This window comes from Chiroxiphia lanceolata, chromosome 13 (genome assembly GCF_009829145.1).
Source record: "Chiroxiphia lanceolata isolate bChiLan1 chromosome 13, bChiLan1.pri, whole genome shotgun sequence".
NCBI lineage: Eukaryota > Metazoa > Chordata > Aves > Passeriformes > Pipridae > Chiroxiphia > Chiroxiphia lanceolata.
The window spans coordinates 2,452,993-2,467,506 of record NC_045649.1 but is presented as its reverse complement, the minus strand read 5'-3'; the positions used below and the strand labels follow the sequence as shown (position 1 = coordinate 2,467,506).

Sequence of the window (14,514 nt, the reverse complement as noted above, 5' to 3'; positions counted from 1 at the left end):
ATATCAAATGAACAGTGCACACCCCTCTTGAGCCACCTCCTCCTGGAAAGGAGGGGATTTTTCAGGAGCAGGGGACCCTGTCCCCGTGGTGGGAGGGCTGACAGTGACCTGAGCACGTGGAGCAGATGACCCATAGTGCTGCAGTTGTTCAATTCCTGCTTGAAGCTCCTTGTAGGCACCAGTTTCCTCTGCCCACATGGCCCATTCCCACATCTCTGACATTCACCTGACTTTAAGGTCAGTTAGGAATTGTCTGCAGAGCAGACTACTAAATGAAGCTAAATTGTATCCTACCAAACTAAAATTTGTCAGCCCTGGGCTTTATTTGAGCAGATCTTTTTTAAACTCAATCATACGGGCCGGGCTATTTGTCTTTGCCCTCCGTTGATGTTCCATACCCCTTCCCATGGGTGTCTCCCTGTATAGCATCACATTCTCTCTGCAACTGCTTGATAGAGTGATTACAACATTTTGGGGGCTGTGATTCACACAGGAAAGGTTTTGTATTGCATTCACATCACTGCTAAGGAAAAACAAACCCCATGCCTCGTGTTGGGACAGTCTGATCCTGCTCCTCTCCACAGTGACCCATCACCAGCTCTATTTTGAGCAGCTAGGAACTGGGTTGTAATTCGCTGAACATGTGTCTTGTTACTCCCATGTCACACAGGACTTTATTTTTTTTTTTTTTTTTTGCACTGGCCATTGTCTCAACATTTGGATGAAAACCTGTCACCTGACCTTGAATTTTGTTTTCAGATTTTCCATTGGGATGGCCTTCAGTTTCCCGCTCTGTTACCTGGCAGATCTGCAGGTGTGAAGCAGCAGGTTCTCCAGCCTCCCCCTTCCACCTTCCCCAAGACCTGGAGCTGCTCTCAGCACTTTTCCCTTTCAGCTCTGTGTTCCCAGGCTGCTGCACAAGTCACAGCTTTAAACTGCATGCAGGGATCTTTTAGGATCCTGTGAACCCACCAGCATCCACCCTCCATTGCAGGCTGAGCTTTCTGGTGCTGAGCCTGCTGAGCTGCAGCTCCACAGTCCTTTCCCTGGTGTCACCTCACACGTGGGTCAGTGGAAGGACCCTTCTCCCCCCTCAGTGCCACGGTGGTCTCTGGGCTGGTGCCAGGGTGTAGGTACTTGTGCTTGAAGACCCTCTGAGCAGCCCTTGAGGCACAGCCAGCCCTGCTCCCCCTCTGCCCAAGCGTCATGTCCTGGCTTCACACCTCCCCCTGGATCCCAGCTGGGCACTTCCAGCTCTGGGAAGTTCTTGGGTTCAGGAGAGGAGCATGGGGTGCCCCAGGCTCCCCTGTGTGCCTTCCACCCTGGTCTGCACCATGAGAAGAAAGGAGGCAGAGGCAGCGCTTGGCACAAGCCAACTGTGGTACTTTATTAATCCCAGTGAAGGGATCACAGTGCTGGCAGCTTCACCCCTAAGCGATGATGGAGTCGATCCAGTTGCGGAACTGGCTGACGCGGGTGTATATGGCCGGAGTGTAGGTGTTGCAGTTGGAGTTTCCCCAGGAGACGATGCCGATCAGAATCCAGCCACTGGCACTCTGGTACACCAGAGGTCCACCGGAGTCACCCTGTGGAGAAGACTCGTGCTCAGTGCTCTTGGCACGTGCTCCAGACCGGTCCCTGCCACCCCAGCCACTGCTCCCCTGTACACAGCCAGGTGCTGGAGCTTAAGTCTCTGGCTCTACAGATGCAAGATGCCACATATCCCCCTCCTCCACCCTCCCTGTGATACAGTGGGAGCTCAGCAAGACTCCACGTTTCTTTCTCTTCCTCCACCCACCCTGTGGTGCAGCAGGAGCTCATCTCCTTACCTGGCAGGAGGAGGCACCGGCCCCACCGGCGCAGATCATGGCACTGGTGATGCGGCTACCCCAGTACTGCGTGCACTGAGTCTGGGAGATCAGGGGCACGACTACCTGCTGCAGGGACGTTGCCAAGGCTTGAGCTAGGGGAAGAAGCACCATTAAATCACCTCAGTGTTGGTGGGTCTCCTGGAAAGCACATGGGTGCCCTGGGCAAGCTTCTGCTGGTGCTCCCAAACACACGGGTGCTGCAATGCAAAGCTCTTTTCCACTCTGTGCCAATGTACCCCTTCTTCCTCGAGCAGGAGAGAGTAATCAGACATTGGAATGGGCTGCCCAGGAAGGTGGTGGAGTCACCATCCCTGGAGGTTTTCAAGATGAGAGTGGATGTGGCATCAGTGCCATGGTCTGGTAACCAGAGCGGGGTTGGATCATTGGACTTGATGATCTCGGAGGTCTTTTCCAACCTGGTCAATTCTGTGATTCTATGTGTCACCCAGGCAGCCCTGGACCCTCAGAGCCCCCAGGAAGAACAGCAGCCACACACAACCCTCCCTGGAGCCACAGCACACGTACAGTTGGGGTTGGTGCGTCCCCAGCCGGTGGTGACAGCCCGGGCGTTGTAGGGCAGAACCAGGTTGGCGGGGGCCAGGCAGATGGGGGCCACACGGGATCCCAGCTGGGCGGGTGTGGAGAGCCTCAGCAGGGTGATGTCGTTGTTCATGGTGTTGGCGTTCCAGCCGGGGTTGGTGATGGCCTGCACAGAAACACCGTAGCACTTCATCCCTGCCCCGCGGGAGCAGCCGCAGCATGGAGCTGCAGCCCTGTCCCGGGACCAGCCCGGCTCACCCTGGACACAGTCTTCACTTGAACAGCCTCAGCACTGGAGCTCAGGTCATATTCCCCGAGGACGACGACATGGGCGTTCGGGCTGCGAGAGGTAAGAGAGAGTCAGGGGGACGTGGGGCATCCAGCACCCCAGGGTGGGAACGGGAACCCAAGGGAAGCCACCATGGGGACAGCTGGGGAAGAAGCCCAGGGCTGCTCAGGCATTTGGGGCTGACCCAAGTGGCACTCAGCAATGCCCAGCATGCTCCAAACTCCTGACAGTGGCACCAGTGTGGGCTGGCCAGGCACGGTTCTTTACTTGAAGTTGCAGTGGGCAGCTGTGACGACCCAGTACTGGTTGATCAAGGAGCCGCCGCAGAAGTGGGATCCTGTGTAGGTCTGGGGAGCAAAGAGGGAGGAGGAGCTGGGGCTGGGCAGGCTGAGCACCCCCAGGCTGGGGACAGTCAGGGCTCCCCTTGTGCCCACCCACCTCCCAGCCACAGCGCCCGGCTTGCTCTGCCGTGCTGTGCCACTGCAGTGCTCAGGGCACTGCCCCTGCCCGGGGGTGGGACGGTGCTGTACCTGCAGGGACACCTGCCAGGGCCATGAGCCAGGCACAGCACTCTGCCCGTTGACAATCCTCTCGCTGTAGGCCACTGAGGGACTGACGTCAGGCACCCCACACCCTGCGGGACAGACAGACAGGCACAAGGCTGACCCCAAAAGCTCAGGGCTTGTATCTAGGGGCTGCCTGCGCTGGTGCAGGTGGCTCTGTGCCCCTCTCCCTGGTGTCCTGCTGCACCCCAAGGACCTCCCTGCACCCAGCAGGGCAGCACTTACCAGAGACAGTGCTGGCAAGGGCCAGGCAAGCAACTACCCACAGGAACGCCATCCTGGACAGATTCAGGCTGAGCCCCTGGGGGCTACAAGCTTTATAGCGGCCAGGAGGCCACGTGGCTTGTAGCTAGCCTGGTCAAGGTCCCCCTGTGGCCTTGTGTCAGCTGTGGGCAGCAGTGACGGGCCAAGCCTGGCACACGCCATGCCCCTCGCAAACAGGGATGTGGGAAGGGACTGTCGAAAGACACCTGGGGTGCTTGGGCTGCTGCTGTAACGAGCTGTGTCAGTTCTCACTGCAGCCTATAGAGCTGGAGAGGGGAGAGCACCACGGGGCTGTGATGGGGGGCATGGGGGGCTGCTTGTGGGCACACAGCTGGGGTAGCAGTGGGGCTGGACATGCTGGGATGGGCACCAGTGCCTGGGGTGTCGGAGGTCATCCTGTGCCAGATCTGTTTCAGATCTGTTGGCACTAGAGCTTTTTTTCCATGTGGCCATGAAGTCCTGGCCTAGGCAAGCGCTGCTCCCAGCTGGATGTTCCCAGGGCTCAGGGCCACCCTTTGAACCACGTCCCTGGTACAGGTGAGTGAGTCCCAGAGCCAGTGGGGGCTGGTGAGGAGGACAGATACCTTCCCAGGCAGGTGGGAGCTGTGGCCAGCTGGGCAAGCACATTGTGAGCCCAAAGGAGGGCAGTGGGCACCTCCCCAAGGTGAGGTTGAGCCCACCACTGAGCATCCCCCCAGCACTACAGCTGCCTGACCCTGACCCTAGGGCTGGGGAGCAGTACAGCCCCCTCCATCCGGGACCTGGGTTATGCAGTGTTTCCATCATCCCCTGTATCCCTGAGTGACCTCCCAGGGTGCCACTGGGTGCAGGGAACCAGCCCTGGGGTGATGCTGAACATAAGGATGCTTCCCCCTCCCACCCCATGCTACCCAGATGCCCTGATCCCTGTCCTGACCCTCTGGGGAGCAGAGCCTGAGGACACTGAAGAGCAAGTGCACAGTTCAGGCCTTTATTTCCAGCAGTGGTGCCACACAAGGACAGCAGGATGCAGCCCACCCCAGGGCAGGAAGCGTGGCAGAGTGTGGAAGTCTCCCAGGGTGCTGCAGGGGCTGGGCACAAGGATGTAGGCAGAGACACAGGCTGCTCCTGATCTTCTCATGGCACCTGGGGAGGAGACAGCCAAGGGCCAGGCAGCAGCAGAGGATGGAGGGAGAGCCAGTGCTCAGGGCATTGCTGCTCATCATGGAGGAACCTTGGAGCAGGAGGATGCTCGACACAGCAGACACAGCAGGTGGAGAGCCTTGGACTCCAGTCCTGTTTTGGACATTGGCAAACGAGCCAGAGCCAGGAAGTCTGGCAGGTGAGCAGGAACTCAGAGCTGATGGCACTGCCCAGGGCAGGGAGACCACCTGGTGCCCTTCTCCGTGCCCATGAGCCACGATGAGCTGGCTGAGCTGCTCTCCACCAGCCATGCAGGGCCCAGGCTGGAGTAGCAACACCTGACCTCGGGGCTGAGCCCAGAGGACCTCCTGTGCCTAAAACCCTCCTGCCAGCTGATAAGACTCCAGTCTGTCTGGAAGCTGGGATGGTAGCAGGCTCCATGGCCTGGACCTGCTGCCTCAGGGAGCTGTCTGGAGACTTGGAGAAACCCAAACATCCCTACAGCCCCATGGAGACATGGATTTGCCCCAGCTGCAAACTCTTATCTGCTCTGCAACATCTCTTCCTCCTGCAGGCAACGGGCTAGGCCTGAGCAGCCCTCAGTCACTGTCCCAGCAGGCCAGCAAAACAGCTACAGGATGGATTTCCCCTGATCCAGGTATCCCAGCACTGGTGCTTGGGACAGTCTGCTCAGTGAGGGAAGACCAGAGGAGGATGGCACATATCCAGACTGTCCCCAACGCAGGACAAGGTGCTGCATGCAGGGGATGCCACGTGTCACCTCCGTTCAGCTGCAGAGATGCCCCCGTGGTCCATCCCTATGCCGGGGCAGTGGGCAGAGGGAGCTGGCTGAGGGGCAGTGTCAGGCACACTTGCCCTTGCGAAGGCAGAAGGGCAGCTCTGGCACAGGCACCAGGATGGTGCTGAAGATGGGCCGGTAGCCCTCGGGCAGGACCTGGGGGTGCTGAGCCATCATTTCCAGCACCACGTGCCGCACTTCCTTGGAGACGTCACCCCGGAGGTCCAGCAAGGTGGAGATGTGCTCGTCGCTGGGCAGAGAGCGAGAGGTGAGTCAGGGTGAGCTGCTGGCCCACCCCACCATCCACAGTGCTTGTGTCCCACAAACCTCCCATGATCTGGAGAAGCCAAGCTGAGGCCAGGGGAGAGCCGGTACTTTGCACCAGGCAAACTTTAAAATTTGCCCAAAAATAAGCCCCCAAACCACGTGAATTTGGTTTTGACATTTCCAATTTGGTGTTTTGTCATTTCTTGTGCTTTATTTGGGCACCAGACATGTGACTGCCACAGCAGAACTCCTTTTTCCTTTACCTCTTTGCCCTTGGGGCTTTGCAAGAACACCTCAAATCTGGAGCATGGGAAAAGGAAACCTCAGGGAGAAGGGGAAAAAGGCTCAGGTTTCTGCCTGCTCTGCACTGTCATGTCACCTCACAGTGTCCAGCCCCAGACTGGCTTTCCTGGATGGACTCCCACCTTCCCCCTCTTGCAGGAGGTACCTTACCTGGCATCAGGGTACTTGGTGATGAAGCCCAGCACCTCCAGGCTGAGTAGTGCTGGGTCTTTGAGGCAGATCAGCTCCCGCAGAGCAGAGACGGCCTCCAGGCTCTGCTGGCTCTGATCCAGGCCCTGGGAGGGAAAGCAGCCAGGTGTGAGACCCAGGCGAGGTCGGCACAGTGGCTGGTGAAACACAGTTGGGTCCCCAGTGCCCACGTGGGGACCTGGTTCTCTGCAGCTGTTTTCTTCCCACTGAGCATATCCCACCCACCAGGGGCTGCTGTGCAGCCTCACAAATCCCTGCTGGGCAGGGTGATGGTCCCCCAAGTCCCTAATCCAGCCAGTTCCTCCCATCTTGGCCTCACAACCACCAGAGTTTAACAGCCAGGTCTTGTTTGTGGGCTGATGTACCCACCCCACTTGCAGGAGGGTGACGGAGGTGAGCTGTGAGCTCCTTTAACCGACCTCGCTGGGGGATGGTCCCCTCGTGTGGCACAGCCCCGGCTCCCCAGCACACCCAGGCCCCTCTCACCAGGCCACAGAAGAGCTCCCGGAGCTGTGTGGTGTCCTGCAGCAGGCGGTCACAGAGCTGGCCCCGCTCCTCCTCGCTCTTGCACACCATCCTCCTCTGCATGAGTGCCCGCAGGTACTGGCTGGCCACCAGGAGCTCGCTCTCCATCAGCAGGAGCTGGGCAGGGGAGAGCTGTCAGTGCTGGCACTGCCTGCCTGTCAGACCTCAGTTCCCCAGGGAAAGGCAAAGAGGAAAAAGGGCTGGATACAACACCAAGCCATGGACAACCTGCTGGAAGACCCTTGGCTGAAGGCACAGAGAAAACAGCCGGACTGGGGGGAAGCCCTGAACACCTCTGTGTGGTGGTGCTCTCTGGACTGCTCTGGAGGACACAGGCTCTCTGGCAAACCCAACACACCCTGCACCCCAGCGTGGCACCCAACTGCCCAGCCTCCCTGCCCTACAGACAAGCAGCCGTTCCAAGGACAGGCAGTACCGTGAAGATGGGTTTCCTGACGCGGGAGAAGTGCTTTGCATACTTGTCAATCACTTCACACATGCTGCCGACGAGCTGGGACCCGGAGAGCCACTTGCGGGAGGGCAGCTGCAAGCAGAGGGGCTGAAAGAAGCGGAGGAGCAGTGTCTGTGCCCTGCATTGTCACATCACTCCCGCAGCAGCTGCCAGCTCAGGGCGGCACAACACCCTCAGCTGGTGCCCACCTGCTGCCTGGCAGCACGGCCGCTTTGCCTTGCAAAACCCCCAAGCCCCTGCTGCCAGACAAAACTCAGTATAAAAACAGAAGAGTGGTCTAGGTTAGGAGATTATGGAAACCCCCTGGGGCTGTCCCTCCCTGACACCCTAAGAACCCCATTTTGGGGCTTTATCTGGGTCACAGTGCAGCACCTGTGTAGGCAGCACCTGTGAGTGCTCCTCACACACTTGCTTTTGGCCTGTCTTGCTGTGATTTTATTTTTAATTTCCACTCCTCCCCACTTCCCTTGTGTAGACATAGCATGTTTTTGGCTGAGGGCTTTGATTTCCAACTCCTGCCCTGCTGTCCTTGCCTGTCTTCCTGCCTGCAGGCACACACTCCTTCTGTCTCTGCTGGGGCCCTGGCCGCTGCCGGCAAGCTCTTCACCCTTTGGCTCTTCCTTTGTTTTCATGGCATTCAAGCCCTAAATAGCAATGCCGTTAATTATTCCAGATTTTTGGTCCAGACTCCAGGAAAGCTAAATTTGACTACACTGGCAGGAAACGACTTGGGCAGTTGCACATGGATTTGTATCCTCCGCACGGACATCGCCGCCCTCCAGCTGGTTTTCTGCCATGAAACAGCCATAAGAAGGAGCATGAGGCAGCCTGGGGAGGCCCTGGCTCCTGGTCTCTGTCTGTTGGTGATTTCGAGGCCACAAACCATCTGCCCCAGTGATATGGGGCAGTGCTGGCTGGTGACAGACATGGGGTGGTTTATCAAGGCCTGGGAGCCAGGCTGGCAGAGATGTCTGCAGGATGATAGCAGGGTATGGAGCACATGGCAGGGATCCCTGGCAGGAATAACTCATGTCTGGGGTGTTGCTGTAGGGCTGTTCTTGCTGGGTCCAGGTTTGTTGCAGCCCTGTCGGGCTCAGTGCTGTGGACAAACGTACCTGCAGGTCCAGGAGCAGCTCCTCCAGCAGCAGCTGGCAGGCTTTCTTCTGCATCCTGTCTAGAGCAGCCCGGAGGGATGCAGGGACTTCTCTGTGGGCAGTGTCGGGGTGCAGGGAGGAGACAGAGTTGCTACAAGAGAGAGGAGAGGTACAGGTAGCCTGGGAACACAGTGGGGACAGTGGTCTTGCAGGAGCATGGGGAGTACGTGGCTTCCCTGGGGGTGGTGGGTTACAAGAGCTACACGGTGCTGGTGCAGGTTACCTGAGAGCCAGGTTGTTGTTGAGCATGGCCAGGAGGTAGGAGACATAGTACTTGGGCACGGCCCGGTCCTGCTGGTGCTCCTTCCCGCACTGCACCAGGGCTTCCCGCAGGCTGCAACACAGAGACGAGACCGTGAAGGGCGGGCAGAGCAGTCCTGCCACAAGGACACGGAGCTGGGAGGCTCCTGGGAGCACATGGACCTCCCACAACCCCCCCAGCTTGCTTGGCTTTTTCCAGATCCTGCCATGAGGCTGGAGAGTGACAGGTTGTTGGGCAGGGTGGGACAGCGGGACCCATTCTGGGCCCCCTTGGGACAGCAGGGCTCAGCAGAGAAGCGTTTTGGGCAGCGAGACCTGAGAGCTGATGCCCTCAAGGGCTGAGACAGCAGCTCCATGGGCAGATGGGCTGTTGAGCCTTCTGTGACCTGGGTGAGAGTTGGGTGCCCCACAGCAGATCTCCACCACCAGCCCATGATGCTTGGCCATGGGGCCCGGGGTCTGTGAGGATGGGCAGGGGTGTGAGGGGCTCCACTAACCGGCCCAGAAATGCCTCGAGCTCCTCCAAGGCCATGTTGTAAACCTTCTGCTGCAGAGAGTCATTGATCAAGGAAGCTACCTGGATGTTCTCATTCAGCATCTGCAGCAGGAGAGGAGAGTGGGGGTGAGTCAGGGAGAGCCTGCAGGCCATAGCCCCCTTTTTGGGAGCTCTTCGCATGGCCATGCTCCAGCTGTACCCATGGTGCTGGGGACCCACCTGCATGACAATGACAGGCAGGGCTGACTGGAAGAATCCCTGGTGGTCTGTCTCGGGTTCCTCTTCCCTGAACCATTCCTTGAACTCCACCTCCAGGGTCCTCTGCATCCACTCTAGCACGCTGGCCTGCGGGATGGACACCCACCACAGAAGGCCCAAGAAGTCAAGTACCAACTCCCTTGAGACCCAACACAGCACAGCAGTGAGTCCTGGGCCTCGTCCCACAGGCTCATGGTCTGGGGCTGCTGTCAGAGCAGATGCTTGGCTCAGTGGTGGCCACTGGGGTCCCTGCTCCACTCACCTTGACTTTCACCACATATCTCCTCTCTGTCTGATCCACAAGCTCAGGGGACATCAAGGGACCCAGAGCAGAAACATCCACTTCTGGGAGAAGGTCAGGGTGACCCATCATCTCTGGGCTGGAAGGCAGAAGTGGATCAGGGCTGGGAAGACCTGTGTTTTCTAGAGTTCCTACCTGTCCCTCTGTCCTCCTATTGGTCATCCCCTGGTAGCCAGAGACACTCTCCCAACCCACCCATGTGCCAGTGAACAACCCAGCTCTCCACAACAACCCCTACTATGTTGGTGCCAGGCTTGGTGCTGACCTGTGGTACACATGGAGCGCCCATTCGAGGAGGAGGAAGAGCCCCTGTTTGTCCAGGTCCTCCCGGAGGATCTCCTGGAGATGGCTGGTGAGGGCCTGGTGGTAGGTGGTAGTGCAGACACTGAGGATGTTGTAGTGAGCAGGGACGCACTGGACCATCAGGTCCTTCACCACACGCAGCTCAGACACGATGTCCTTCTGCAGCGCTGCCAGGTGCCTGGCCAGCCCCGGCCCCTCAGCGTCCACGTGAGCAGCACGAAATCGGGCCCCTCTGATGGTGTCCTGGAGGACGTGGTAGAACTTCTGCCTCCAGCCCTTTGGGCGGCCAGGGGGCAGGAAGGTGGCCTCCAGGAGCAGAGTATCATCTATTTTCTCCTCCCGCTCGATGATCCTTACAGCGGTGACAAACAGGACGGGGTCCTCCCGCACCAGCCGCAGGCTGCTGCCCACGATGTCCCACAGCTGCTTGGCCAGGGTCTCGTTGAGCTGCTGCAGGCCGCTGAAGTAGGACAGCACGGTCGTCTGGGCGCTGGAGAGCCCGCGGAGGTGAAGCTGGGAGAGGATGTCATCCCGGAGGTGCTCCACCATCATGAGCTCCGCGTGGGCCTCCAGCAGGCGCTGCCCGTGCAGCAGCTGCAGGGTATGGGAAAAAACCTCCTGCACTGTAGGAGAGGGAGGAGGGATGCCAGGACTCAGCACGGGGGGAGAAGGGGGTTTGCACCAGGGACGTGGGTGCAGGTTATCAGGTGAGGGGAAGGGTCTGAGGTCTGGGGCTCTGGGAACACCGTGCTGGATCAGGCCCTGGGGAGGCAGTGAAATCTCCATCCATGGAGACTTTCCAAACCCAACCAACAAAGCCAGAGCGACCTGCTCAAGCTTTGCTGCCAGCCCTGCACGGAGCCCAGGTTTGGACTGAAGTTCTCCCCTCTGCCTTCCAGCCCAAGTCCACCAGGACCGGGCCAGTGCCTTACCCGAGAAGATCTGTGGCAGCACCTGGACCACAGAGGCCAGCTGGACATGCTCCTCCACCAGCGCCCTCATCTGCTGCAGGCCCTGGAAGTGGTCAGCGCTGTCCAGCAGGGCCCAGCGCGCAGCCCCCAGGTCCTGGCACACGCTCTGCACCTCCTGCGCCGCCGACCGCAGCTGCTCCAGCCCAGCACTCACCCCCTCCAGGTAGGACTGGACAGTTGACTGGGGAGCAGAAGAGGATGGAGGGGCAGTGGAGCAGCCCCAGAAGGCAGGAGGACTCCCACACCATTTGTCCCAGCCCTGCACAGTCTGTGTTGCAGGCACTCTCCCAGCCCCACAAAGTCACACCTGCCCTTGTCATCACACCCTCGGACCATCACATCTCTTGGACCTTCTGTGACAGCCCCACTCCACTGCACACCCAGCTTCTAGGAACCCCCTCCAGCAGCAGGAATGGCTCATAAGGAGTGGGGTGAGGGGCAATGACTGCTGTGCATGAGATGGGAGAAGGGCATCACTTTGGGGTGACCAAGACCACAGGATGAGCAGTAACTAGATGTCTCCTTTCATTTTAAAAATACTACTTTGCTGCTGCAAAACAGCAGAAGGCCACAGGGCCCTTGTGTACCCCCTTGAAGTACCTCAGTGGCTGTAAAAACCCTCCTCCAAAAGGGATTTCCATGATTTCCAGCCCTGCAGTGGCACTGGCACATCTCCACGCCCTATCATCCACACATTTAATGCTCATCTCCTGGTGCCACTGTCCTTCTACCCAGTATCACCAGAAACAAGTTGCTTTCTCTGAGGCCACATCACTTAAAACAAGTTGCCTCCTGGATAATTCAACCACACTTAGAGTAGGAGAAACCATCTCCAAAATAATCAGGAGAAGGCTGCAGTGCTCAGACAGATTGGGTCCCAGGGTCAGTCATTCCTTGGGTCATGTAAAAAGGTCACTCTGAGGAAGGAAGTTGTGCAGGGGGACTGGAACAGCCCTTGCAGATGTGTAGAAATGGAATTTCCCCTGTGGGGACCAGAAGGCAAGGGCAGGTTGGAGCTCTGTGCCTCCTCCCAGCTGTGAGGAAGGGCAGCCTTTGGTGCTGGGATGGGGCAGTGTTGGGGAGTGCTGACTCCTGCACGTGGGATGTGCTGAACCCCCTCGGTGTTTTATTTTGAAGAATGGTCAGAAACACGGGAGACTCATTTTAACACTTCGGACACTGCCTGAGAATAGGGCAGCAGGTGGGGGTTACCAGATCTTTTCTCCAAAACAACTGCCATTTCCCCCCCAAAGCGCCAGCCAAAGGAAAAGATTTTGCCAAAAGTGGACAGAAAGATGATTCAGCGCACAAGAGGGCACCCTGGCAGGGATCCCTGCCTGGAGAGGCGGTGAGGCTGCGGGTGTCCATGTGCTGGGCTGTGGCAAACACCCACCTTCAGCCGGGACTGGATGGAGCTGTTCCTCTGTGTCTCTCGGCTCCGGTAATGCCCAAGCCCCTCCAATTTCTCAGGGCGGTAAAACACCCCTGAAGCCCATTTCAGAGCAGCTCCTCTCGCCAGCTTCTCAGCCTTCTCTGCTTCCGGCCACTCCTCGTCTGGGGATGAAGCCATGGGTCATTGAGCTCAACGAAGTGGGGCAGGAAGAGCCCCTGAGGCCAGAGGCAGGAAGCTGCTGCCAGCAGACTTCCAAGCACACCCCGATGTGGGAAGCTGGACAGGATGGCACCAAGCGGGTACTTCCACAAGGGCCCCACAAGGTGCCACAGCTAAAGACCAGTATTGTCACAGTGGCTGTGGCAGTGAGAAGGCTGCCCTGGGAAACTGTGACTCAGCCTGCCAGTTGAGTCCTCAGGCTGTCCCCAGGCCAAGCACACATCCCCATTGCTCCCCCAAACACAATGGGGGGTTGTCTGAGTGGGTCTGATGCCACCTGGGAAGTCCCCAGCAGGGCTGAGACTCTGGCAGTGAGTCAGCAGGAGGGATGGAGAGGTGGTAGCTCTCCCACAAAGGAGAGCCAGGCAAAGGTGAGGATGGGAGGCTCCTGAGCTTCCAAAAGCACCCACACTGTGGGGGGCCTAGTGTTCCCCTTGGCACAGGGTCCAAAGCCATGTCAAAGGCCTCCTGGCCAAAGCGGAGGGCTGAGAACCAGCGCAGTTATCACACACCAGTCCCTGTCCCCAGCGACGGGGGACAGTTTAATCGCTCCCCCCACCCCATCCCCAGCCACTCCCTGCAGCCCTGCAGGGATGTCACCCAGTGCCAAGCCAGGCTCCTGCTCTGCTGGGAAGCCACCGGCAGCCTCGGGGCCGGGGGGCTTCAGAGGAGGACAGAAGCTTTGAGGATAAGATGTGCAGGGAGCAGCGCTGGCCCCGGCGCAGATATCACCATCGGGAAGCACAGCCAGGCTTCCACCCCACCCAAGAACACAAGGCACCAGCTCCCGGCACAGGAAATAGGTCCAGAGGCTGGTGAGGCAGAGGGCAGGAGAGCCCCCAGAATGTGCTGCAAGCAGTAGCATCCCTCCCCTGCCCAGTTCGCCGGCGCCCCGGGGCGCATCACCCCCGTTACCTCTGGGGCTGGCGGCGCGCTCGTCCTCCGCAGACATGCCCATGGTGTCCGGGCTGTGTGGAGCTGCGGGGGCCAGGGCAGGGCTGCGGAGGAAGCCGGCAGCCGTTTCCTCAGCCGGAGCAGCCGCGCTCCTCAGGGCCCCATTGTGTTCCCGCAGCCGCGCTCAGGACGTCAGGAACGGGGGGCGGAGGGGAGGGGGGGGACACGGGAAGGCACCGCGACAGCCGCAGGGCTCGGGAGTGGAGACCATAGGATCGTTTAGGTCGGAAAAGCGCTCTGAGATCATCGAGTCCAACCGTTAACCCAGCACTGACAAACCCACCACTAAACCAGGTTCTCGAGTGACACATCCACACGTCTTTCGAACACCTCCAGGCACGGCGACTCCACCACTGCCCCGGCCAGCCTGTTCCAGTGCCTGACCACCCTTTCCGTGAAGATATTTTTCCCAATATCCAATCTAACCCACTCCTGAGGGGAGCCTCAACTTGAGGCTATTTGCTCTCGTCCTGGAAGTCACATCCCGCCTGCCCTCCCCTGCACCCCCGTTACCCCGGACACACAGCCCCTCTCCGTGCTCCCAGTGCTAGCTCGGGGAGGACAGCGGGATGCCGGGGTGCTCCTGTCAGACCTCAGCCCATCCGTAGTGGGAACCCCCCTAAGGCTGGACCAGCCGGGAAAGGATCCACTGTGCCAGCCTGACGCGAAGGCGAGAGGGCGTGGAAGCGGGGATGGATCCTCCACGGCTGGGGATGGACCTGGAGATGTCCCCCTGCCACAAACTGCCTTCCACGAGGCACAGGCTGGAGGATTCCTTCCCAGCGTGGAGGACTCCTGGGTGTGTCGGAGCAGCAAATCGCCCCTGTCACCGGGCGGTGCGAGCCGGGCACAGGGCGGGGGTTTGGCTTTGGCCCCACAGGACGGCGAGGGGATGGGCGCACCCCGCGGCTTTACCCCGGGGGGACCCCCGCGCCGGGGGGATGCCCGGACCGCCAGGCTCCCACCAGGCACCCACCCCTCGCCCCCGGGAGGCGGCGGT

The 14,514-nt window shown here is 59.4% G+C and overlaps 3 protein-coding genes across 4 annotated transcripts in view; 1 reads left to right on the top strand and 2 right to left on the bottom strand.

Annotated features, from left to right (window-relative positions):
* PSKH1 (protein serine kinase H1) overlaps nucleotides 1–14,514 on the top strand; it is a 50,950-nt gene that overhangs the window by 31,794 nt on the left and 4,642 nt on the right. The window contains exon 5 of the mRNA XM_032700851.1: nucleotides 7,302–7,311. The gene's annotated coding sequence lies outside the window, so the exon portion shown is untranslated. The remainder of the gene's footprint in view (nucleotides 1–7,301; nucleotides 7,312–14,514) is intronic.
* CTRL (chymotrypsin like) lies at nucleotides 1,424–3,565 on the bottom strand. The gene is made up of 7 exons (XM_032700864.1): nucleotides 3,489–3,565; nucleotides 3,231–3,334; nucleotides 2,968–3,047; nucleotides 2,670–2,751; nucleotides 2,397–2,577; nucleotides 1,830–1,963; nucleotides 1,424–1,586 (listed from the first exon to the last, which is right to left on the bottom strand). Exons 1-7 carry the CDS (start codon nucleotides 3,538–3,540, stop codon nucleotides 1,431–1,433), a joined length of 789 nt encoding a protein of 262 aa, XP_032556755.1. The 5' UTR covers nucleotides 3,541–3,565; the 3' UTR covers nucleotides 1,424–1,430.
* EXOC3L1 (exocyst complex component 3 like 1) lies at nucleotides 4,484–14,493 on the bottom strand. Of its 2 annotated transcripts, XM_032700803.1 has the most exons (14): nucleotides 13,476–14,493; nucleotides 12,342–12,502; nucleotides 11,103–11,129; nucleotides 10,910–10,991; nucleotides 9,940–10,600; nucleotides 9,636–9,753; nucleotides 9,335–9,460; nucleotides 9,117–9,217; nucleotides 8,582–8,692; nucleotides 8,320–8,449; nucleotides 7,169–7,291; nucleotides 6,694–6,849; nucleotides 6,169–6,293; nucleotides 4,484–5,698 (listed from the first exon to the last, which is right to left on the bottom strand). In XM_032700803.1, the coding sequence occupies exons 1-14, from the start codon at nucleotides 13,516–13,518 to the stop codon at nucleotides 5,512–5,514; spliced, it is 2,151 nt and encodes a 716-aa protein (XP_032556694.1). In that variant the 5' UTR covers nucleotides 13,519–14,493; the 3' UTR covers nucleotides 4,484–5,511. The 2 variants fall into 2 exon arrangements, with proteins under 2 accessions (XP_032556694.1, XP_032556693.1); XM_032700802.1 differs by having other exon boundaries at nucleotides 10,910–11,129.

Coding starts and splice junctions, on each gene's coding strand:
- CTRL (XM_032700864.1), bottom strand. CDS start 3,540: ATGGCGTTCCTGTGGGTAGTTGCTTGCCTGGCCCTTGCCAGCACTGTC. Junction 2,752..2,967: donor GCTGCCCACTGCAACTTCAA/GTAAAGAACCGT, acceptor TACCTCTCGCAG/CCCGAACGCCCATGTCGTCG. Junction 1,587..1,829: donor CCGGTGCCTCCTCCTGCCAG/GTAAGGAGATGA, acceptor TCTTCTCCACAG/GGTGACTCCGGTGGACCTCT.
- EXOC3L1 (XM_032700802.1), bottom strand. CDS start 13,518: ATGGGCATGTCTGCGGAGGACGAGCGCGCCGCCAGCCCCAGAG. Junction 9,754..9,939: donor GCGCTCCATGTGTACCACAG/GTCAGCACCAAG, acceptor TCTGCCTTCCAG/CCCAGAGATGATGGGTCACC. Junction 5,699..6,168: donor ACCAAGTACCCTGATGCCAG/GTAAGGTACCTC, acceptor CTCTCTGCCCAG/CGACGAGCACATCTCCACCT.